The sequence below is a fragment of the Colias philodice genome, chromosome 24 (genome assembly GCF_061535455.1).
Source record: "Colias philodice isolate Cphi_HAF_F1 chromosome 24, ilColPhil1 Martin Lab GWU primary, whole genome shotgun sequence".
In the NCBI taxonomy this organism is placed as follows: Eukaryota; Metazoa; Arthropoda; class Insecta; order Lepidoptera; family Pieridae; genus Colias; species Colias philodice.
In genome coordinates this window covers 6277890-6304033 of record NC_143109.1, presented here as the reverse complement: position 1 = coordinate 6304033, position 26144 = coordinate 6277890, and the positions used below count along the sequence as shown (strand labels likewise).

Below are 26144 nucleotides of genomic sequence, written 5' to 3'. Positions count from 1 at the left end.
TTACCGAAATATTGTTTAAAATTAAAATAATGTAATTATCTTCGTTACAATCGTGTCACAGAGAACACACATGTTTAAAATTAATTTTAAATTTATAATGAAAACATCCACCGTCCGTACCTGTAACAAAATAAAGGGAAAATTATAATAAACGTTAATTTGCTCACGATTTCAGAATAATATTTAATAATGAAAGATTAATGAAATATTTTTCACAGAAAATAAATATTAAATATGGACTACGTTACAAAATATATTTTATTATTTTGCTCTGATGATAACTACTTAAAGTTAAACGGTTGCCAACGTTTTTTTTCTTTTTTTTCAAGTGGGGAACACGTTGCCAACGTACCTTTACTTTTTTTTAAACGGTTCGTTGTACAATGTGCTTTAAGTTGTAAAACACATTAAAATTAGTGTACATTTAAGTACCCATACGTACGTACATTTCATTTTATTCACGTAGAGAACTTATTTTATACAAAGCTCGAATAAATCATAAAACTCGTGATATACCTATTTGCTTAAAATTTAAATTACCTCAGTACAAAATACAAAAAAAACAATACACTTAACCAAGACGAGACGGGTCACTGGTTTAAATAAAAAATTAAGAACGCAAAACAAACATTTTTCGAATAAAAACGCTCACCGAACCTTATGATGTTGTTAAGTCGGCCACTACGGCTTACAAAATAAATAATAATAGTTAAAAAAAACTAAAAAACACGCTTTTAGTTCGGTTTTCTATAAAACGCGTGTTTTTTTATTCTTTTTTAACTATTATTTATTTTATCAAATTATTGTATTGTCATCGGTCCTCAATAAATCTACAAAGTTTGAACGAAATCTGGCCGTTTAAAGTGGGTCAAAATCGCGCCCAAAGAAGTCGGTTACAAACTTACAAACATACAGGTGAAGCTAATATAAAGCGTGTAAAAATGGCGACCACTGATTCCAGAGCAGCCTACTTACAGTACGGCAAAATTTCTGATTTTAATAGCCGAGTAAATAAACGACAAAATAGGAATATTGTTTTACGAGCAATTTCAGCGTTGTTTGCAAATGAATCTAAGTTTTAAAAGGGTTTAACGTTTAAGCAATTATTTTAGGTTTCACGGTTGTTTAATATATTAAAAACGGGGTCAGTAATAATTTTGTAGGTATGTTTAAGAATTTTTAAAGGTGCCTTACGATTAAAAATAACATCGAATAGACATTTGTTATATTTAGGGCTGATTTTTCAATCCTTGGTTAAAACTTATTCGTCGAATAATGTATAAAACTACCATTTTAAAAACGTATTCTAATTGCCCGTATTTGACAGTTTACGTGACATTTTAATATTATCGTGTAATACTTTAGTGGACGGATAAGTTTTATCCAAGCATTGAAAAATCGGCCCTTAATGAATCAAATAAATTATCAGTTGTTGCTACAGCATATAATAGGACTACTTTAAATCTTCATTAGCGGTTATTATCTATTAATTACACCACAAATAGATAAAAATGTACAACGGTACTAGTGAGCTTCAATATAAGGCAATAAATTGATTTAAACAAATCTTAGTTAGAATATTTTGATGTCTTTTACATCATACTACATGTACTCAAACACATTTACATGTAACTCAAAAAATATTTAAAGATAAGTAAGAAAAAGCTGATCTATAAAATGTTAATTTGGAAACTATTATCCCATATTTTTCGATGCTTATGTAATTATAAGACAAAACACGATTTTTTCTAAGTTTAAATACATATTTAAATCGATTAGAGCATTAAGGGGATATCCCATAAATTAGGAAAATGCAATATAATACACGGAATAGATTAACCCTGATCCCTTTGCTTTTAATTTACAAATCTACGCAAGTTGATGAATAGGAATCACGTATAATTGTTTATTAATTATTTCAACTAAATATATTGGAAAATGTATTAAGCTAATGACATCAAATATAAAGGTATATTATTTTTGTGTGTGGCACATTAAAACCTCGTCCTCCGAATAGACAGCACTATGAAGTATACTGTAAGTTTATTTTTTTATTGATATTATTAACTTATTTAATACTAGCTTCCGCCCGCGACTCCGTCCGCGCCGAACAATTAAGAAAAATATTATTTATTGTTTTTCTATGTATTTTCCCGGGATAAAAAGTATCCTATTTTATGCCCAGGATAATAAGGTACATATAATAGTACCAAGTTTCATCGAAATCGAACCGTTAGTTTTCACGTGATGCCTTCACATACAGACAGACAGACAGACAGACAGACAAAAATTTTTTTAATCACATATTTGGGTTTGGTATCAATCCAGTAACACCCCCTGCTATTTATTTTTTCAATATTTTCAATGTACAGAATTGACCCTTCTACAGATTTATTATATGTATAGATTTATGTTAAACAATATTGTTTAAAAAAATGTGTGCGTGTACTAGTGTACACACGTAGGAAGTGAAACTTCTTTATGACCTTATTTTTCAAAAAATAATTTACTATATGCAACTTACGTCGATAAGAATAAGATGGCGCGTAACGGAATGTCACGCGTAACGAAAAAATGTTACACTAATTTTTTTCCCAACCCCGATAAAGAAGTTTCACTTCAAAAAGATGTTCGATTCGAATAATGTTTAGGATATCTAAAGCTTAATTTGTACGAGTGTTTGTAACAGTGTCAAAACAAAACTTGAAAAATTCAATTGGTGTCAACGGAAATTTCGATATTATAATAATTAATAAACTAGCTTACCGCCCGCGGCTTCGCCCGCTTTGTCTAAAACCTAATAAATTATATACTACAACCTTCCTCTTGAATCGCTCTATCTATTAAAAAAACCGCATCAAAATCCGTGGCGTAGTTTTAAAGATTTAAGCATACACGGGGACATAGGGACAGAAAAGGCGACTTTGTTTTATACTATGTAAATGTAATGATGATGATGATTATTATGAAGATTAAACATGATTTCAACGAACCGTCATACGAACTTTAAATAAATTAAATTTAGTAAGTAGTAGATACATAATATATCTTTAAGATTAAATATTCATTTTCTTTACAGATTGTCACGTTATTAAGCTGCTTTTTAGCACTAGAAGCTACACCGTTATTTAACCGATTTGGTTTGGGTACAGGTATGAGGACTGGGATGGGAACTGGTATGGGTACCGGTATGATGAACGGTATTGGCACCGGTATGGGAACTGGCGTGGGTACCGGTATGATGAACGGTATTGGCACCGGTATAGGAACTGGCATGGGTACCGGTATGATGAACGGTATAGGCACCGGTATGGGAACTGGTATGGGTACCGGTATGATGAACGGTATTGGCACCGGTATGGGAACTGGCGTGGGTACCGGTATGATGAACGGTGTTGGCACCGGTATAGGAACTGGCATGGGTACCGGTATGATGAACGGTATGGGCACCGGTATGGGAACTGGCATGGGCACCGGTATGATGAACGATATTGGAACCGGTATGGGAAATGGTATTGGTACCGGTATGATGAACGGTATGGGCAACGGGATGATGAACGGTATGGGCAACGGTATGATGAACGGCATGGGCAACGGTATGATGAACGGCATGGGCAACGGTATGGTCAACGGGATGGGCGCTGGAATGATGAATGGAGGCATGATTCCTGAACAGAGTGAGAGTAATTTCGCTCACGGCGGCCAGTACGGTGGACAGAGCTTGGCCAACGGTGCGTCCGGTCTCGGCTCGCAGGCAGCGCAGAGCGCTGGCGGAGGCAACTTCCACAACATCGGATCTCACCATACTAGTCAATCTTCTGTGAGTATATACATCTATATAATAAAACTATTGTCGCACTAACAACTTCTAGATGGCCAAAGAGCTTAGTTTCGCTTGAAATAGCATCATTCATTAAAAAACAAAAGACAAGTTATAACCAAACTTCTCTTCAAACAAAATACTCACCGCTATTTATCATCCTCATATTTAAATAACCAAAAACACATAATATTTACCTATCACCACGCACTTTACTCACGACCCCTGTCTTTTCATTGCCTCTTACGAGTTTAACTCAACACTCATCTATCTATTCTTTCTTAGCACCACCCACTTTACCCACGTCTTTCTCTCCAGGTCAACAACGTAGAAAACGACGAGACCCACAACATTGGCGGTGGTACCGGGTTCAACCAAGCTGGGGCCGCTGGTGGTGGCTACGGCCACTACCTGAACGGAGCTTCACAATACGGCAACAACTACGGTGCGGGCAACCAGCAAGGCTTGATTGGATAAAATAGAAAAACTCGAGATTGGAAATAAACTATTATTTTAATTCGTTTTTGTTTTGTTTCTATATAATTATCAAATTATTATAATAAAATCAAATTATTATAATTATAATAATAAGATAAAGAAGATGATAATTATGATAATATACCTACAAATATACAGTCGGTAGATGGCGCTTGAACGGTAGGAAATTGAGTCATTGAATGACAGTTTTCGAATAGAGTGCTTTATTTATTGTTACTAGCTTTTGCCCGCGACTTCGTCCGCGTTTCCGTCGTTTTACGTCATTCGTCGTTTTTTTTAAGTAGCCTACGTCCTTCCTCACGGTTCAGTGGTTTTGATGTAACAGACATAATATTAACGTTCATATTTTAGTAGGGACTAATATGTCAATCTACAGTACTGTTCAAAAATATCACAATACTACACGACAAAATATTTTCATAATTCAACCTTCTACAAATCCTTACCTTTCTACACGACAAAAAATTTCATAATAATATTCATAGATACAATAAATCTTAACGAGACATAATTAAGTGACTGCACCTCGCATCCTTGTAACAACGATGGAAAACTAACCTAATTCCCAAGTAAGAGATTGCAAATTACCTCACTTGAGGGCTGTAGAAAAATCCCTAGTATCTTTAAGATAGTGTGAGGTGAAGAACCTTCGGTATTTGTCCCACATCTTTACTGGTTTCCGACTATTTTCTATTTAGGATGCGATAAGGTGAAGCTATCATATGTATCGGGTTCTTTTCAGGTACATTGTATTTTTTTGACCTTATAACCAGTCTGTATTAATAGGACAGTTGAAAACTAATGCAAAATTTATACAGACAATCAAAATCGGTACCAATGAGTTTTTTTATTTCTGATTTTTATAACGAACTGTGAACTAACTGCCTAAAATCAATTAAAGTTTTCTGTTTATACTACAAATAAATGCGGACATATCCCGTAATAAATAATTACTTACCATTGTTTAAAATTATTATAATGTAATTATCTTGTGTCACACAGAAAACCGATGTTTAAAATTAATTTTAAATTTATAACGAAAACATCCACCGTCCGTACCAGTAAAAAAATAAAGGAAAATTATAATAAACGTTAATTTGCTCACGATTTTCAGAATAATATTTAATAATGAAAGTATGATGAAATATTTTTCACGGAAAATGAATATGGACTACGTTACAAAATATATTATTTTAGTATTTTGCACTGATGTAGGTACCTACTTAAATTTAAACGGTTGTTAATGGGTGTTTTTTTAAACAGTTCATTGTACATTATGTACACATTAAAATTAGTGTACATTTCAGTACCTACCTACTACTGGTCGATTAAGGAAAGCTGACATGTTCACAGTACTCACACTTATGCAATTTTACTATACAGTATGTTTTTTTCAAAAATAAATGCGATTCTAGTGTACCTACCTAGACTTGAATTGTAAAATGGGTGCGTTATAGATAATATGAAAGCTCTCATAACTTATATGTAAAATTACAATTTAAAAGTAACTCAATCGATGAACTTAATTATTTATTCTCATACCTAATCAATTTTATTGTCATAATCATTCAATTATCAAATAATAATTAAATTTCATGTCATATTAAAAATAACGATATAAACAATACAAATAACACGTGCGCTCACTCCCAATACAATACAAGCGAAACCCTAGCACGTAAGAGATAAGGCTACATTACAATAAAAGCTGTATTGTTCAGCTATGTATGAAAATTTTAACTTACTGTGTTTACATTTAGTTTACAAAACTTTTTAAATTGTTACATAATTTAACCTAGGTAAAGTACAAAAATTTTCTAATCCGCGTGCCGCGAAGTAGTTATCTCGTCGAATATAGTTAGTAGTATACCTAACGTCTTTGTTTAAATTACATCACCCTGTATTTATAAACAATTGCAAAATAAAAACAATAATTGTCCCCTTCACTCTCATAAGCTAGGTAATCTGCGCGCGAGAGAGATGGGCAGACTTTTCATGATGCGTATGCAGTATGACGGCACGCCGCGCGCGTCTTCATAGACACTACACATGTGCAATGTGTGAATGTGTTTACGTTCCAGCTCTTCTTAATCGGCCTGTATCACTCTGTAGAAATTTCTTGTCAACTCAGATCTTAGTACATAGTAAATTTAATTCACGTAGAGATCTTTGCTTTTTTTTCTATTTGCTTAAAATTTAAATGACCTCAGTACAAAATACAAAAAGAACACAAAAAGACGAGACGGGTCACGGGTTTAAATAATACATTAAGAACGCAAAACAAATGTTTTTCGAATAAAAATGCTCACCGAACCTTATGATGCTGTTAAGTCGGCCACTACGGCTTACAAAAAAAAAAAATGGCGACCACTGATTCCAGAGTAGCCTACTTACAGTACGGCAAAACCGTAGAAAACATTTCTGATTTTAATAGCCGTTGTTTGCAAATGAATCTAAGTTTTAAAAGGGTTTAACGTTTAAGCAATTATTTTAGGTTTCACGGTTGTTTAATGTATTAAAAACGGGGTCAGTAATAAATAACTCTTTAGGTATATTAAAAGAAAATTAAAGGTGCGCTACAATTTAAAATAACATCAAATAGACATTTGTGGCTTTGTATGTTGATTTAATGAATAAAAGAAATTTTCAGTTGTTGCTACGGCTAAATATAATAGGACTAGTTTAAATCTTCATTAGCGGTTATTGTCTATTAATTACACCACAAAAAGATAAAAATTTACAACGGTACTAATGAGCTTCAAAATTTTCTAGATTTAGATAGTATTTTACATGTTACTCAAAAAATATTTAAGCAACTATACTAAAGATAAGTAAGAAAAAGATGGAATTAAACGTAGATACCTTTTTTTTATAGTGGGGAAATCTTCCAAAGATACCCACGGCCCCCGGGGAAGGAGCCGTGGGTTATGTCGGATTCTTACCGACTAAAACCCCACTGTGTTCCGTCGAGCCGCTTTAATGATGGGGCCGCGGGTATTTGTTAGAATTCTTCCGCGACAAACGTAGATACCTAATGTTGAATGATCTAAGAAATGTTAATTTGGAAATTAACTACTAATTATCGAATATTTTTCGATATTTATGTAATTACTAATTATAAGACAACATGATTTTTTGTAACTGTTTAGCCACGTAACCGGTTAAAAACATATCAAGGAATCACGTAAAATTGTTTATTAATTAATTCAACTAAATATATTGCAAAATGTAAGCTAATGACATACAATATAAAGGTAAATTATTTTTGTGTGTGGCACATTGAAACCTCGTCCTCCGAAGAGACAGCACTATGAAGTATACTGTAAGTTTTTTTTTATTGTTATTATTAATTTATTTGTGTTAAACAATATTGTTTAGAAAAAAAAACTTGAGATGTTCGATTTGAATAATGTTTAGGATATCTTAAATATCTTAAAATCTATATTATAAAGTTTACTTTGTATGAATGTATGTTACTCTGTTAAAACAAAACTTGAAAAATTCAACTTGTTCAACGGAAATTTCGATATTATGATAAAAGATGTACAATAATATTAACGATCCGTCTTATGAACGTTAATTTATGTAGGATTTCATACAAATCAGAAATATTACGCGACTAAATATTACTTTTATTTACAGATTGTCGCGTTATTAAGCTGCTTTTTAGCACTAGAAGCTACACCGTTATTTAACCGATTTGGTTTGGATGACGATACGACAGGAATTATTGGGACCGGGTTGGGTATTGGGTCTGATTTAGGGTCAGGCTTAGACGATATTGGCACTGATATTGGTACCGGTTTGGGTACCGGTTTGGGTACCGGTCTGGGTACCGGTATGATGAAAGATAACTTCGCTCACGGCGGCCAGTACGGTCGTCAGAGCTTGGCCAACGGCGAGTCCGGCCTCGGCTTGCAGGCCGCGCGTATCGCTGGCGAAAGCAACTTCCACAACATCGGATCTCACCATACTAGTAAAACTTCCGTGAGTATATACATTTATATATAATAAAACTATTGTTCGCACTAACAACTTTTAGATAGCCAAAGAGCTTAATTTCGCTTAAAACAGAAAAGTCTTTAAACTTATACAAAAATCCTCTTAAAACAAAATACTTGCCGCTATTTATCACCCTCTTATTTGAATAAACAAAAACACATAAAATATTTACCTATCACCCACTTTACTCACGACCCCTGTCTTTTCAATGCCTTTTTAGGGTTCCGTAGCCAAAATGGCAAAAACGGAACCCTTATAGTTTCGTCATGTCCGTCTGTCCGTCTGTCCGTCTGTCCGTCTGTCACAGCCGATTTACTCGGAAACTATAAGTACTACAGTGATGAAATTTGATGGGAATATGTGTTGTATGAACCGCTACAAAAATATGACACTAAATAGTAAAAAAAAGAATTGGGGGTGGGGCCCCCCATACATGTAACTGAGGGATGAAATTTTTTTTTTCGATGTACATACCCGTGTGGGGTATCAATGGAAAGGTCTTTTAAAATGATATAAAGTTTTCTAAAAAACATTTTTCTTAAAGTGAACGGTTTTTGAGATATCAGCTCTCAAAGTCGTAAAAAGTATGTCCCCCCCCCTCTATTTTTATAACTACGGGGTATAAAATTCTAAAAAAAATAGAGGTGATGCATGCTAATTAACTCTTTCAACGATTTTTGGTTTGATCAAAGTATCTCTTATAGTTTTTGAGATAGGTTGATTTAACTGTAATTTATTATATTTGCTGCTACGGAACCCTTTGTGCGCGAGCCCGACTCGCACTTGGCCGGTTTTTATTATGCATTTAACTCAACACTCATCTCTTACTAACTTAACCATCACTATATTTCATAGCACCACCCACTTTACCCACGTCTTTCTCTCCAGATAAACCACGTAGAAAGCGACGAGACCCACAACATAGGCGGTAGTACTGCATTCGACAAAGCTGCGCTGGCTGGTCGCGGCTTCAGCCGCTACCAGAACGGCGATTCGCAGTTTGGCAACAACTTCGGTGCGGGCGACCAGCAAGCCTTGATCGCATAAAATATAAAACCTCGAGATGGAAATAAACTATTATTTTTATTCGTTATTGTTTTGTTCATTAATTTGCCTATTAAATTATTATATCTAAGTTATATGCAAATATACTGTAGATGACGTTTAAACGTTTTAATAATAATAATAGTTAAAAAAAACTAAAAAACACGCTTTTTATAGAAAACCGAACTAAAAAAAATAGAAAATTTTATCAAATTAGTGTATATCGGTCCTCAATAAATCTACAAAGTTTGAACGAAATCTGGCCGTTTAAAGTGGGTCAAAATTGCGCCCAAAGAAGTCGGTTACAAACAAACATACAGGTGAAGCTAATATAAAGCGTGTAAAAAGGGCCTGTGAAAAACAGTCGCGTTGTTAGTTAGCAGCTATTTGGTAAATTTATGAAATTTAATCCTACTAATATTATAAATGCGAAAGTTTTTAAGGATGTGTATGTGTGTTTGTTTGTTACTCTTTCACGCAAATTCAACTGAACCGATTACAATGAAATTTAGCTCATATATAGAGGGTAACTTAGTTTAACACATAGGATAGTTTTTATCCCGGAAATCCCACGGGAACGGGAACTATACGGATTTTCCTTTGAAGACGCGGGCGAAGCCACGGGCGGAAGTCTAGTTATTTATAAATATCAGCAATGCTTATTGAGCAAGCAGAAAAACACAATTCACACACTCAAATATACAATATAACCTAACAACAAAAGACAAATAATACTTTAAAATATTCCTTAAAATAATGTCTTCTATATCGGACGGTTAACTCCACGACCGAGACAAAGCTGAGCTTTTACAGACTTTTAGTCTCATTTGCAATTAAATTAAATTGCTTAATTTATTAACGCCACCGTAGAACGTTGCAGACGAAAGATAGCCCCGCCATTTCTACTCGAATGAATTAAAACTATTAATTTAATAAAATTATAAGTAATATTTTCTTTGTGTGCTATTTGTGAAATTTTATGTCTGGAACAATTAATTATTTATGCAAAAGTTATAATTGTAGTTCAGAATTAAACGTAAATTAATATTTTAGATAATAGGTATACTATATTTATGACAACATGAACTTTCCATTTACCTATTGTTATTTACAACGGATAACAAATAATGCTACCTTTTACTTATACACAAAGAAATCTTTTATTGCATGCCTCATAAGCGAAGCGTTGAGGTGGGTACTACTGTAACTTCGCGCAAAACATCTGATTTTTCAAACTTAAAATGTCTTTATGTATCATACATTGCACTTGTAAGATAATACATACACACACATATTAAGAAAAAACACTATTTTTAACGTTCATGATATTTTTGATGTCATTTTTGTTATTTAAACTAGTTAAAAAACAGTTTAAAAAAGTTCTGTCTTGGACGTCCGTGTGTCTGTATGTGCGGATCCTTTTTCTTGTTAACACGATAGCGACCGAAATACTTTACTAATCGAGTCTTTTTTTTTCTCTTACGCTTGAGTATGCTCAGGAATAGAACCCTTTCATTTTTCAGGGTCTGATTCGATGTGGTTTAATTGTTATTAAATAAACAAAAATAATAATTAATAAATATTTATTAAAAAATTATGAGGCGTGCACTTTTGGATTTTCCAAATTATCTGTATCATATGATTTAGGAATAGATAATAAATAAAAATGAATCGCAAAATGTGTTGGTAAGCGCATAACTCGAGAACGGCTGAACCGATTTCGATAATTCTTTTTTTAATTATATTCCTTGAAGTACGAGGATGGTTCTTATGTAGAGAAAACGTAAATATTATTTACCACGGGCGAAGCCGGGGCGGACCGCTAGTAGATAATAAATTGATGTGTAGAGTTATGTTGTTATTTATATTTCATTATATATCATTTATATTTCATGTAATATAACAAAATATCATTGCTATAACACAATTATACAAAATTTAATTAACAAAAAACAACACTATACGTACTACATAAGCAACTTATCACCGAGGAAAGGAAAATATTCTTGTTAGTTTCATATTATCCTTGAGCTTATCCTGCGTTCCTTTTGAAATTCCAAATCCCGTGTGTGATTGGTGACAAATCCTCAAATAATTGACTTTTAAATCATGCATCGAATAGCATCTACCTTTTTAGCATTTCCGTTTCTTTATTTAGGTAATATTCATTTTATATGATGTGTTATAAACAATATAAACACCAAATAACTTAAATAACAAGCAAAAAAAACATATTGAGGGTAGTCTCACAATATTTAAATCACCATCTACCTACCACCCTTGGTCGTCGAAATTTAAATTTCTAATTAATCAATCTATTTTTAAATTTGTTCAAAATCCGATTATCCTTTAATTTTTAAACCAATATAAACCACTAGCTTGTTTCTTTCTTCTATAAGAAAAAACTTGAAAAAGAAAGGAACGGACATAAACTTAATTATTCAACGTCGAATTATTTTTATAATAGGGTCGACACTCGACGTTAGCTACTCTTTGGCGGACGTAACGCTGTTTCGTTTATACCCACAAATTTTTAAAACCTTGAGTTAGTTGCTGGTTGAAAATTGTTGGAAAATAAATTATTTTTCTGCTTGTATGCTTTTGATTCGACTGAGGCAGGAGTATGTTTTAGATCAAGGTATGTTTGAAACGTTTTTCAATTTATTTTATTTTCTCTGTATTTGCTTTTGTGCACAGTCGTCATCGATCATAAAATAGCACTAGGTAAATATGTGAAATAGGTACCTACACACATTCACCTAGTATTTTTTAAGACGAAAACTAAAAAAATATAGGGTTGTACTACAAAAATACATAATATCATATGTTCGTCAGTCGTGACCGACAGAACCATTAGATTCAGAATTTTACTTTATACTTTGTACTGAATTCCATTATATAATAGAATAATTAGGCTTTTATATAACTGATGTGGTTTATGTAATCTACTTCAGTGTGATTTCTTAACGACGCCTAAGTGGAATCCGCCTAAATACGCTAGTAGTGGGACATTTTTTAATCGTTTATTAATTGTTTTTTATCTTTAAATTAATTAGATAATACGTCCTATAATTTATTATCTACACTATATAACGTAGTTTCTAACAAATTAAGCATTAATTCGTAAGAACCGTTCAACATGAAGCTCGCTGTAAGTGTAATTTTTTTATTAAAAAAATTTAACGAAAAGTTTAACACAGATCCGATTTTTTTCAAACTTCTTTAAGTCCTCAATATTTTTTACAATTACCAAGTGTAGATAACATTCAACCTTTCGAATGTTATTTTATTTTATACCAATTTAGTCTGCTCGTAATTATCTCCGGTCACTGTTTTTATTTAATTCAGTCCCACGGCTCTTAGGTAATCTAATATTCACAATCAAATTAAGCCCAAACGAAAGAAGACCAGATAACTCCTTAACTGAAAAGTTGTAATTCGTGCCTAAAAAACCAGGTATCCAGTTTCGAATTAGTCCAATATAGGTATATTTATTCCGTTTTCATCTAGCATTAGATTTAATTATGTTTTTAACAGATAGAGTGATTTAAGAAGAAGGTTTTAGTATACAGGGTTACAGGTTAAGTCGACCTATTCCTGTTAAGAGCGTGTAGTAGGGGTCAAAACAAACTGATTTGATCATATACAGTAAAAGTTCTTTATTCGCGGGCAATAGGTTCCGTAAATGTGCCGCGAATAGAGAAACCGTGAATATGGAATGGTAATTTGTATGGGGTTATAGGGGATACGTTCCTAGGTGACGAAATAAGGAAGCAAATACATAAAGAAATCAGTTTTATTGAAATTTTTGACCATACATATTTATTAATTACCATTTAATTAGGTATTATCTTCAGGGTTAGGCAATGGCTTAGCACTTTTTACTCGTTTTTTAGTCGACATTATAAATTCGTAGTTGTAGTTCAGGCGTTTTCTAAGGATAACAATTGATTTTTATTTAGGTAAATACATATATGTATGTACCGATGTACCGATTCGATCCGCGAATTAAGAATTTTGGGCCGCGAATATAGAAATTAGGTCGCATTTTTTCCACCCGCGAATAGTGAAACCGCGAATGAAGGAAGTGCGAATAAGGAACTTTGACTGTAATACCATATCCAAAAGTTAGCCGTTGAAGAGTTATTGCAATTTTAATTTTTTTCTTGAAAATGCCACTTTATCTTCGCATTTAGCGTTTAATTTTTTATTTTACTTATTTGGTCTGGGTTTTTTTGAGTTTTTATGTAAAGGTTGAGTTAAACAATAATTCTCAGCAATAAAAATCCATATCGCTGCAAACAATTCAAAGAAATGGCTTTTAAACTAAAAATAATAACATTAAAATAATTAAGTTAACTCGTTTTAAGCAAAGATATTGAAAAAAATCTCTATGAAAATGTGTCTGCAGATGTTTTTAAAAACATGTGCATGTTCTTAGCTATGTAAAAAGGTATAATAACCTCAGGTAGCATTCGTAGATTCCAAGAAATCGGGGATAAACATGGGACAGTGTTAGTAAAGTACAACATCAGAATAAATTTTGTCATAATTTATTTTTCTTAAAAACTTTACAGTTCCTGCTCAATATGTCTTCCTCTATTGCGAACACATATTCGAAACCTTTTCCGCAGAGAACTCTTGACTACCCCAGTTGTTAATTGGTTCCTCATCTTATTGGCTGCATCGATAATTTTTTGTCGTAAAATATCAACAGATGGAATCGGGTTCGGCTCATTGTACACCAGATTCTTCATATGCCCCCATACGTAAAAGTCCATGGGGGTTAGGTCTGGACTTCTAGCCGGCCATGGTATGGGCCCACCTCTTCCGATCCATCTGTTTGGATAGTTGATGTCTAACCATTCTCTAACACTTCTTCTGTAATGTGCAGGGCAGCCATCATGTTGGAACCACATGTCTCTTAACAAAGTCAGGGGTATGTCTTCAAGTAGGTCGTTTAAATGTTGGCGCAGAAAGGTCTCATAATTTTCACCATTTAGGTTGTCCGGAAGTAAGTATGGTCCAATTAATTTATTTGAAATTATCCCCATCCACACATTAAGACTGAATCGTCTTTGTGATTTTTTTGGATTCTTCTTGTTAGGATTGCCACGTGCTTTCGGAGCCCAATAGTGAGCGTTATGGTAGTTTGTGATACCGTCTTGATCAAATTTGGACTCATCTGTCCATAAATTTTTTTTGAAAAACGAGGGGTTTTCCAGATCCGCATTCAACATGAATCTACAAAAATCTAGTCTTCTTAAAGGATCTCCTTCTTCCATCACGTGCACGGGCGTGTAGTGATATGGGTAATATCCTGAAGTGTTCATTGTGAACCATACTTTCCACTGAGACAGACCAAGTTCTCGGGCAACAATGTTTGTTGATGTCGTGGGATCCATTCGAAAAAATCGCTTAATTTCATTTTCCTCTTCGTCTTCCTCATCCCGGACAGATGGCCGACCAACGTCTGTTCGTCGTCTTAGAATCGAACCAGTTTCTCTAAGGCGACGATAGGTCCCTTCGAAGACACTAACATCTGGTGCACGACGGTCAGGATAGCGGGTCATGTATTCCGCACGAGCATGTGCAGATACACCTTGACAAAACCCGTAACACATCAAAATGTCAGCATATTCTTAGTTAGTATACGAACTCATATTGAAAATTCAAATCGCAAGCAAAAATCAGTCCAGTTTCGAGCCACGGTCACAGAATCGGAAGAAAATCAGTCCAAAAAGAAAGCCAAGTCTCGTTGTCAAATGTCAATACACAGAGGAGCACAGAAATCGCATCTACTACGGACGAATCACATAAGCAGACTAAAAAATACAAAGCGGCATCCTTCGCCCCATACAACTTCGTCCATCACCTTGCTCGCTCTCTCCAGTAGGTGGAAGCGAGATAGTTGCAGCGTGTGAGTGAGACATCATAATCACGCGGCACAACCCTTTATTGTTCGCATAGGCAGATAATAACTAGACCGATGTTAATGAGCTATTCTAAGAATTATTTCCCCATACCAAGTTTATCCCCGATTTCTTGGAATCTACGAATGCTACCTGAGGTTATTATACCTTTTTACATAGCTAAGAACATGCACATGTTTTTAAAAACATCTGCAGACACATTTTCATAGAGATTTTTTTCAATATCTTTGCTTAAAACGAGTTAACTTAATTATTTTAATGTTATTATTTTTAGTTTAAAAGCCATTTCTTTGAATTGTTTGCAGCGATATGGATTTTTATTGCTGAGAATTATTGTTTAACTCAACCTTTACATAAAAACTCAAAAAAACCCAGACCAAATAAGTAAAATAAAAAATTAAACGCTAAATGCGAAGATAAAGTGGCATTTTCAAGAAAAAAATTAAAATTGCAATAACTCTTCAACGGCTAACTTTTGGATATGGTATTATATGATCAAATCAGTTTGTTTTGACCCCTACTACACGCTCTTAACAGGAATAGGTCGACTTAACCTGTAACCCTGTATAATTTATTACGTTTTAGACAAAGCGGGCGAAGGAAGCCGTGGGCGGTAAGCTATTTATTTATATTATGATTGAAATTACAGTTGATTCTCGTGCTCACTTGCGTCGTGGCATCGCAGGCCCAACTATTCGGCTTGGGTCAGGTTTTCAGAAATTTCTTGCACGGCGGAGGGTATGGAAACCAAGAATACGCAAATGGCCTGGGCGGACAATCTAACATGGGCTACCAGAATTCTGGTATGGGCGGATATCACAACATTGGTGCACACAACAGGAGGATTAGCAATGTAAGTATTATTGAAATGATAAAGTCACATTTTTCTTCAATCAGGACTTATTTATTTATTTATTTAAACAAAATTATTCATTGTACTTACAGCAATTAAACCAAAACGTACATTTAATTTAGTAACGATACATAAAATAAGGCAAAACGGAGATACATATTACGGCTACAAGCATCCAAGTACCAGCTACAGAGGTCCAGAAATCATCTTATCCTGTTTAGATTGAGCAATAATGTTTCCACACTTGTATCTATGACGTGTTAGAAAAATTTCCTTCATCTCTAAATGAAAAATTTCAATCTATTGATTGTAACGAAATAAGCAGTCGTTTTTCCAAAACAGACCATAAAAACTAATTCTAGGTCATAAATCGAAAAATACAAAACCTTAACGCTATCGCATGTATGTGCTAGTATTGTACCTTTTATCAACACACAATCACAAAGATATCCGTTATATTATGATTGTTTCACAGATACAACAGAGCGAAGATTCTGGATACCACAACATGGGCGGCGGTCAAGGGTACAACAACTTAGGGTACGGCGCTAACGGGTACAACGGCTACAATAGAGGCTTGGGCAATTACGGTAATTCATATGGCCAGGGTATCGAAGGCGAGAATATGATGTAAGACGAGAATTGTTGATGAAATAAATGTTTTGTTTTTGTTTGTTAATTTTGTGTTTTTGTACCCTACCACATAAATATACCCTTTGAAATTACAATGACACCTGTACGTATACAACTAAAACCTTAAATTGTTTTATCATCATATCAAACTTCAGTCAAATACTTAAAAGTAGCGTCAGCATAAAAGTTCGAGGAATATATTACAATGGACACACGTACATAAAGTACAATTTTCAGAAAAAAGTACTGCATTTATTTTCACGTAATGCAACTATAGAAAAAAAAAACATTTAACAGCAAACGTTTAAATCAAATTCCACGCGCTATCCTTCACAGACTCACAGTGCCTTATTTCAAAGCTCGTTCAAGTTTTTCGTTTCCAGTGTTAATTACAGCAACGATGCCTCTCCTGTAAAATATCACTAAATGAAGAGCGAAATACCTCGTCGAAAACGTTCACTCATTTCACACCGGCTCGTGTCGCGATATTGAACTCTACTATCATGCAATAAGGTTCAATTTACCTTGGCACACGGGTACACAACTACAAATCCTGTAAAATAGTTCACTTTTGTTCGGTTAAGAATGCGCTTTCCTCGTATTCAGCTACGTAACAAAAGCTACTTGTATTTCATTGTTGCTATGTCACACAATACGCTGCTGCAACATTTGCAAATTATCTCCACTTTATTAACAAAGCCAGAAGTCAGAAGAAAACCTGCTTCCCACTTTGTATATTGCTTTTCCTGAAATACATCTAATTTTAATTCAGGTATTAGGTAATGTTCATTGAGACGTATATACAAAGTGTTTTATTTCATTACTTAGTCCTTAGAAAACATTTCTTTCGCGTCTGAGTGAAAAGCATAAAGAAAATTACTTCTTGTAGATATTTATAACTCGTACATATATATCACAAATATTTAAATTGCAATAGTTTGAGTAGGTTAGAATTATCAGAAAACTGATTTTATTTTCACCCACCCTATAGAAACACAAATCTTTTCAACCAACGCTAGATACAAACACACAAAAATAAACAAGGCAATGAGAACCTTTGTCAACCTATGTTAGTGAACTTAGCAGATCATTTTTAGCAGATCAAAAAAAAATGTGAGTTCTTATCGCGTGCAGTTGAGTTCTACAGTTCCTGATACTTTTTAGAAATAGTTCTGGCGTTTTTACTTTAAAAAACGACATTTGAAAAAATGATCTGCCAACTTCCCGTAGTAGATAATTTTTAGCAGATCAAAAAAAATGTGAGTTCTTATCGCGTGCAGTTGAGTTCTACAGTTCCTGATACTTTTTAGAAATACTCGCGTAAAATGAAACACTAGAAAATTTATTTATGTCATATTTCATCACGCCGTAGCACCATGCCGTAGCATCATGCCGTAGCATCACGCCGTAGCATCACGCCGTAGTATCATGCCGTAGCATCATGCCGTAGCATCATGCCGTAGCATCATGCCGTAGCATCGCGCCGTAGTATTACGCCGTAGCATCATGCCGTAGCATCACGCCGTAGCATCATGCCGTAGCATCACACCGTAGCATCACGCCGTAGCATCACGCCGTAACACATGCCGTAGCATTACGCCGTAGCATCACAGCGTAGCATCACGTCGTAGCATCACGTCGTAGCATTACGTCTTAGCATCACGTTAAGCCGGGTCCAGGTCGGGTTTTTTCAAATGTCGTTTGTTAAGTTAAAAACGCCAGAACTATTTCTAAAAAGTATCAGGAACTGTAGGACTCAACTGCACGCGATAAGAACTCACATTTTTTTTTTTGATCTGCTAAAAATGATCTGCTAAGTTCACGAACATTGTCAACCTTGGGAATGTTGGTTAAAAACAGATATAATCCCGTAATTGATGAGGGTTAAAAAACGCGGTGACATTTAAATGTGAATATATGTATATTCAAAAGGTCACAAACTTGGATTGATTACTCCTTCGTTAATTGTATTAAAAATAGATGGTATATGTAATTTTCCTATGTAGCAAACGTGTTGCCATACAACAGATTCTATCTTTACTGGTCGTTATTTTTAACACACTTCTATTTATGTTTGTATGTAAGCGACTCCTATACACGATTTGGACCCACTTTAAACGCACAGATTTAATTCAAACTGCACACATATCAAGGATCGGTGACCCGAAATTTTGTGTCAGTGTTTCGGGTCATTTGTCAACAGGATGGCGGTTCTACAGGGGTCTTAGTACGCAATGACAAAAAGAAAAATGATGGTCAGATACCGGATACCTTAAGATACTGTAATATTTTATATTAGAGAATCTTAACATAAAATATTATAGTATCTTCACCGTGTGTGATGCTTAAGCGTTTTTTTAACTATATTCATTAATTTATTATAAAAGGACAGGCTCTAACATATTATTATATCATACTAGCAGTCCGCCCCGGCTTCGCCCGTGGTACATATTTACGTTTTCTCTACGTAAGAACCATCCTCGTACTTCAAGGAATATAATAAAAAAAGAATTGTCGGAATCGGTTCAGCCGTTTTCGAGTTATGCGCTTACCAACACATTTTGCGATTCATTTTTATATATAAGATTTATATTAAAAAAACCGCATCAAAATCCGTTGCGTAGTTTTAAAGATTTAAGCATACAAAGGGATACCTATAGGGACAGAGAAAGCGACTTTGTTTTATACTATGTAGTGATTTTCTTATAAAAGGACAGGCTCTACCATATATAATTCATATTTCTCATTAAAAGCAAGAAATACATTATGAAAATACGCAACATGGGACATTAATTATTTCCGTTTTAATATCGAAGAGAAATTTGCAAGCGTAAGATTTCACGATATTAAATTGTGAACTCAACCTAATTCGTGTCAAGCCTTCGTCTACTATAAAACCTACATTTTACAAATACATATATTAAACGTGTGTCCCATTAACATGATTTTTCTTAGACATGAAAAAAATATATATTTTTAATTTAGAGCAATTTTTAACGTCGCAATGAAGAATGTTTAGAAAAGATGCTGCTATTATGATATAATTGGTTTCATATGCACATTATCTTGTTTAGCCCATTGAGCCTCGAACGGCCCGATCGGTCCACGACCCAATAGATTTTCTATTGTGTCTGTGATTCCGGGGCCTGAGTTTATAAATATTCAAAAATAAAAGCGGGTAGGTACAAGAATTTTTTAGGTAGGTACCTATATTCACTGTCACAAATATCAAAAACCAATCATCCATAATGTCAGTAATGAAATAGAATTGATAGTTATACATACCACTTACTTTATATCTGCACCATATTATGAACTAGAAACTTAACCATCTTCCTATCTGTAAAACGTCAAAAATCGAAATCTATTTGGAAAAACCACGAAACCCTTTTAGAGTTAATTACATACACTATTATAGACGTTATTATTCAATATTCTTAATAGTTTATAAAAACGATGAGATGAGATAAGGTTTCAATTAAGCAACGACCGTCCAGTTATCAACATGAAAATTTTTGTGAGTAATTCTTGTATATTTTTTGTATCTCTGATAAGGTGTGTCATCTGATGGCTTAAAGAGATAATTTTTAGGCTACATTATTAACACTTTGGACATTATTACTTTTTTCAATAATGTTTTTGTAACAATAAAGAACACACGAATTTTTAGGGAGAACTTAACCTTATTCTTAATCTCATTCTTTCTGTAAATAGTCTAAAAATTTCAATATTCCTGTTCTTTTTTTTTTTTTTTGGTCGTTTAAAAACACTATTTACTTCCACAAAGTTACAATAAATCGTAAATTAATCGCATTCATACAAAATTCTACACAAATAAATTCTTAACAGCTCCATTCCACTTTTATCACATAAATATTGACTATCAACACCTTTTCAGTTACCAGTCCTCTTTTACCTGGCTGCATCAGAAGCGCAGTCATTCTTCGATCCCCTAGAAGCTGTATCGAGCATTGGATCAAACCTTGGTGATGAAATCGGTTCCAACGTGGAGAATATGATAGGTTCCACCTTGGGAATGGGAGATATGGGAGATATGGAAGGAATGGGAGGAGGGGGAACGGAAGACATGGGTTTAGATGACCTGGGAGGAGAGGGGTTAAATGGAATTGGATTAGGCGGCTTGGAAAATGGCCTGGGACTTGATGGATTGGGGGATGGCATGGGACTTGGTGGTTTGGGTAATGACATGGGGCTAGGTGGTTTAGCGAATGGTTTGGGGTTATTCGATTGATGTATAAATGAACAATAAAGCTTTTAAAATATAGGTATGACTTGATTCATTTATTTCCTTGATGCTTGTGCGTTGCATAGGCATAACATATGAAATATAAATAAAGTATGTATATTCTTTAGGTCATGTCTGATGTTCCTTTTGTATGCAATGAATGTGTAGTATCAATATACGTAAATAATATGATTAACATTTCGTTATATATGTTCATTTTTATTAACGTATAAATTAGCACAAAACTTGACCAAAACCGAATGAAATCAAATTCGAGATTTTCTCCGAAATATATTTAAAAAAAAATTCAATTTATGTTTTTATAGCAAAGAATGTTTGACAAATTTGCGACTCTACAAAACTTACTTTACTACATTATGTGTTATTTATTCTCCCTTTACAAGTCTACCCTTTGAGTTACATTAAGGGACTTTATACGAACAAGTTGAAGGTTGAATTACAAAGTTGACATCCGAAATGCTTGTAAATATTCACGGCAAAAACATCTTGAGGCCTTTTAGAGTGTACGACACGATCGTACGACAGGTCGCATCGAAAACATACTTCTATTGCGCAAAAAGTGAGGGTTGTAGTCGTTCTGATTTTTACCAGCTGCGGCATGAAGTTTTGCTAATTTACTGTAATTTAGCGATACACGAGATTCGTCAAAAATGCATTTGCAAACAGATTTTTGTATAGCTAGGTACACGTAGTTATATGTAGGTATCCATAAGAGAGTATTGAAATTACATCTGTGTTCGTTTTTGTATGCACAAATAACTTATACACTTTTGTATTAGAAAAGTAATAAAACAAAGTTATAGTAACGCAGTACAAATGTATGTATGATAAATTATAGAAATTCAAATATATTATTTGAAATATACCGATAGCGATATCGTATCGGCTTATGTAAAAATACTTTAAAGTAATTTTGCAATTATGAGGTTTATAATGTTATGTTTAATATAGCGTACTGTAACTTTCTAAGAGCCATTGTTATTGCTATTTAGGTAATAACCTAATTTTAGTCCAAAATGGATTTCGCATGTATGTTTTACTACATAAACTTGGCTATCTGTATGTCAAATTTAATTAAAAACTGCGTTTTGTAATAAACACGGCTATAAATCTTGACATTATCAACCAAATATGGCTAAAAATTATTAATGTGATATTGAAAAATAATGTAATTCGTAAACATTAAATTCTATAACAAAATTCCACGCTTATTTATAGATGGCAGCAAAAACAATTTATCATTTATATCATCCATTATTCTTATTAGTTGTCTCCACCCACAGCATTGAAATTACCTGAAACAAAGTAAAAATCTAATAAATATAAGGCCTTATACACAATATAGGATAACATAGAGTGCGAAATTTTGTAAATTTATCTTATATATAAAATTCTCGTGTCACAATGTTAGTCTGCATACTCCTCCGAAACGGGTGGACCGATTCTCATGAAATTTTCTGTGCATATCGGGTAAGTCTGAGAATCGGCCAACATCTATTTTTCATATGTACCACGGGCGAAGCCGGGGCGCGCCGCTAGTTTATTTATAAAGAAAGACAAGGAAAGTCAATTTGAATTGCCCTTATTATAATTAATATAATTATCCTTTAGTCTCTTTCTCATTACATAATTTGTCCAAGAAACAAAATTAACAAAGTAGATTAGTACTAAGTCAGATTAAAAAATATTTATAGGTCTAAAATACAGATTAAACTTGATAATTAAAAACGCAGTTTCTGAACAGTTCTCTCATAATTGATTACATCATAATGTTGCGAGATAATATGATATAATCGATTTAGTTAAATCGATTTATAATGACAATCGATTATTTCCTTAATGACCGTATAAAGGTTTATGGGAAGAACCTGAGTTAACAGTCAATCATCAACTGCCTAGTGATATGTTATTGAATTCATAACAATGAAACTCACGGTAAATATTTATTCATGTTTCTTGACGTAATTTAACTGAGACAACTTTTACTTTAAATGTGTAAAAATTTGAAGTAAAAGTTGTCTCATTGCTAAAATGTCTAACATACCTAATAATATGAAACAAATAATATACAAAGGCAAAGGCAAATATTGGCCAAAAAGATTGTATTTCTTTATGTAAATATAGAAAAAACGACTGATACAACTTTATTGCAAAACGTTCTGTATAATATCTAATTAAATTTAACAACCAACATTCACAGGTAATTTTAGCATGCCTCGTTTGCGTAGCAATCGTGGAGGCGCAATCCGACCTAGTAAGAGAAATTCTTAAGCGGAAGATCGCATCCATCCTGGCCAGACGGTTGGCCCATGATGGCCAACTGGGGGAGTCAAGTAGGGACTACGCAAGGGGCAGACATTACGCTGGTAGACGGTATGATAATGGGGCAAGTGGTGCTGAAGGAGCCGCGTTCCATAATGCGGGTAGACGCGAATTTCATAACATTGGACACCATCACAGCAAACTTGTTCAGGTAAGATTTTTGATAAGGAATTTTGGAGCAGATTAACTTCAGAATCCTGTATCTATACATTCAACTAGACGTTTACTTAGAATGCTTATAAATCACGTCATATACATAAGGAACCACATAGACGAACAGGGAACGACGTGGATGTGTCAATACCAAAAAATCGGTCCTAACAAAAATAAGATATTGGTATTTGAAAGATAAAAGCCTCTCACACATAATCGATTGCCATTTCTGAAACGACGTTTTATGCGATTGATATATAGAAAACTTTTAGCTATATGGTAAATTGAACTTTTCCAGGTGACCAAAAAGGAGTCCTCAGAGAGTCACAACATAGGCGGTTCAGAGGCTTACGACAATGCAGCAGCAGCTGGTCGACGGTACCACAAACACCATAGCGGCGCTAGCGAGGATGCCAATGATTTTTCGAGAGGACAGGACCAATCCATTTCAGCTTAATATACGCAATTAAAAAGGGATGAAGTGTTTTATTACTTATATTATTTCCAAATGAATTAGTTCGTGCGATAAAATCACCCAACCTTCCGCAGTTTTTCCAGCATAGCTCCGTTCCCTTTGCACTTAGCGTGATGATAGATATCTTATAGCCTTCCTCGATAAATAGAATATCTAACACTGAAAGAATCTTTCAAATCGGACCGTATTACCGTAATAACATATAAACAAATCTTAACACCAGATTGGCAGCAGATTGTTTTTCATAGTCACTCATAACCTTAATTATTAAAACCTTGAAGATATTTCTGTTCACAAAAATATTTCAATTCAATGATTGTACTAAAATTGTAATAAAATCATCTAAAAGTACACTCGCCTTTCATAGCTGTATGTCCTCTAACAATAAACTTGAGTTTCCTCTATAGAAGATTAACTTAAAACGAAGTTACATGTACCAGCTAGTCAAGATTAATTCCTCGAGTTTACACATTGCCTCTCCATCCCCTGCCATTTTTAATTAGGCAAAGAGCCTTAAACGAAAAGCGAAAGCAAAACCAGGTCAGATGTGTATTTAGATTACTGTATATACTGGTTGTTGCCTGTCGATTCTCTTGTCTATTTAGCATTTAGCTTAATGTACGGATAAGAAAACCTTTATGTTTAGAGTGTTCAAACAAGATACGATAGCAGAAATAAAACAAACAACGCAAATAGAAATCGTTTTTCATATAGATATTGTACTATGGAAAGCCAAGTTCAAAATCGTTGAAAAAAATTTGACAATAGCATTTTTACAAATATAAAAAATGTCAAAAAATTATTTATAGGCGAGAATGGTGGATCATTATCGTAACTTGATAGGTCTTAATAGTGTTTTAGAGAATATCAGGTATTTAGGAATAGATACAGATAAGTATAACAATATGGTCGGAGGTTGTTATGATGAAAAGAATAACATCTATCATATGAATTATCCTCTCTCTGGTTTGAAAGCAAATTATGAAATACTAGCTTTCCGCCTGCGGCTTCGCCCGCGTTTTCAAAAAAAAACCCGCATAGTTCCCGTTCCCGTGGGATTTCCGGGATAGAACCTAGCCTATGTCACTCAGAAATGATGTAGCTTTCCAACAGTGAAAGAATTTTTCAAATCTGCCAAGTAGTTTCGGAGCCTATTCAATTCATACAAACAAACAAACAAACAAAAAATCAAACCTTTCCTCTTTATAATATTTGTATAGATGTATAGAAAACTGAATCCATTGTATTGAAAATTGAAACTTCACATTTCATTAAACTCGCAAAAAAATAAACAATTAAATTTGAAATCAATATTTTAAATATCCACACGTATCGGTATTTCAGTGGAATGAAATTTAATACTCTCAGTGCGTTCACCTGCTGTTTAAAATATTAATACTTTACGAGGTTTATTTTTCAAGTGAGTGCGAATTTAAATTAAATTTATCTGGTGCAACTATTTCCGCAGATTTATTTAAAAAAATTTCTTCACAGACTGCAAGATATTATACATTTAAAATTAAAGGTTTAAAAATAAAAAAATATAATGGATCATTGAAAAGAAGATTCATGAGAATTCTTTTTTCTTGGCTGTTGTTTTTTTGAACGAGCCCATAGATTTTTTGTCTGTGTATTTTTTCACTAATCTCTGGGTTCGTCTATGAAATAATTAATTGTTCTGGAGGTGAATCGACTTTAAGTCATCATAGAAAACTATTTACTCCCAAATTTCACTAAAATACCGAATTACACTGGCATTTAATGATTCTTAGTTTTCCCACAATTAATTAAAGAAATGGAACTTCCATCAATCTAATTCTCAGCCTAAAGAACCAACTAATTTTCTCCTAAAGTCAATTATTTAATTTAATCGTATTCTATATGCAAATTAACTTCTTGTTAAAAGATATTTTGTTCTTGTCACTTTAAGTGTTCTAAAGTTTTATACAATTACGAAGTTTAGAATGCGAGGTAAAAAATAAGATTTTTCAAAAACAAGTCTTTATTTAAATTTCTTTCTGATAGTTTTAGTGGTTAAAACATGACTGGAAACGTTCGATTTAAGGACTTTCGTTTACTGATTCATAATTTTATAATTTTCAATAATTGTATTATTTTAATTATTCATCGTGACTGAATGAACC

The 26144-nt window shown here is 33.7% G+C and overlaps 6 protein-coding genes across 6 annotated transcripts in view; 5 read left to right on the top strand and 1 right to left on the bottom strand.

Moving 5' to 3' along the window:
• Cals (calsyntenin 1) overlaps window positions 1-26144 on the bottom strand; it is a 210058-nt gene that overhangs the window by 107235 nt on the left and 76679 nt on the right. The gene's annotated exons all lie outside the window — the stretch shown is intronic.
• LOC149477765 (uncharacterized) lies at window positions 1956-4337 on the top strand. The gene is made up of 3 exons (XM_089710380.1): window positions 1956-2037; window positions 3080-3820; window positions 4139-4337. The coding sequence occupies exons 1-3, from the start codon at window positions 2026-2028 to the stop codon at window positions 4295-4297; spliced, it is 912 nt and encodes a 303-aa protein (XP_089566506.1). The 5' UTR covers window positions 1956-2025; the 3' UTR covers window positions 4298-4337.
• LOC149477764 (uncharacterized) lies at window positions 7611-9406 on the top strand. Its single transcript, XM_089710383.1, has 3 exons — window positions 7611-7640; window positions 7961-8305; window positions 9209-9406. Exons 1-3 carry the CDS (start codon window positions 7629-7631, stop codon window positions 9365-9367), a joined length of 516 nt encoding a protein of 171 aa, XP_089566509.1. The 5' UTR covers window positions 7611-7628; the 3' UTR covers window positions 9368-9406.
• Window positions 12438-16829, top strand: LOC149477763 (uncharacterized). The gene is made up of 3 exons (XM_089710384.1): window positions 12438-12515; window positions 15947-16150; window positions 16626-16829. The coding sequence occupies exons 1-3, from the start codon at window positions 12504-12506 to the stop codon at window positions 16782-16784; spliced, it is 375 nt and encodes a 124-aa protein (XP_089566510.1). The 5' UTR covers window positions 12438-12503; the 3' UTR covers window positions 16785-16829.
• On the top strand, window positions 20272-21049 carry LOC149477762 (uncharacterized). The gene is made up of 2 exons (XM_089710449.1): window positions 20272-20300; window positions 20682-21049. The coding sequence occupies exons 1-2, from the start codon at window positions 20289-20291 to the stop codon at window positions 21033-21035; spliced, it is 366 nt and encodes a 121-aa protein (XP_089566575.1). The 5' UTR covers window positions 20272-20288; the 3' UTR covers window positions 21036-21049.
• On the top strand, window positions 22934-24242 carry LOC149477761 (uncharacterized). The gene is made up of 3 exons (XM_089710456.1): window positions 22934-22985; window positions 23251-23523; window positions 23824-24242. Exons 1-3 carry the CDS (start codon window positions 22974-22976, stop codon window positions 23980-23982), a joined length of 444 nt encoding a protein of 147 aa, XP_089566582.1. The 5' UTR covers window positions 22934-22973; the 3' UTR covers window positions 23983-24242.

Excerpts from the sequence above, each read along its gene's own strand:
- LOC149477765 (XM_089710380.1), top strand. Across the intron at positions 3,821-4,138 it reads ACCATACTAGTCAATCTTCT|GTCAACAACGTAGAAAACGA; the intron begins GTGAGTATATAC and ends CTTTCTCTCCAG.
- LOC149477764 (XM_089710383.1), top strand. Across the intron at positions 8,306-9,208 it reads ACCATACTAGTAAAACTTCC|ATAAACCACGTAGAAAGCGA; the intron begins GTGAGTATATAC and ends CTTTCTCTCCAG.
- LOC149477763 (XM_089710384.1), top strand. Across the intron at positions 16,151-16,625 it reads ACAACAGGAGGATTAGCAAT|ATACAACAGAGCGAAGATTC; the intron begins GTAAGTATTATT and ends ATTGTTTCACAG.
- LOC149477761 (XM_089710456.1), top strand. Across the intron at positions 23,524-23,823 it reads ATCACAGCAAACTTGTTCAG|GTGACCAAAAAGGAGTCCTC; the intron begins GTAAGATTTTTG and ends GAACTTTTCCAG.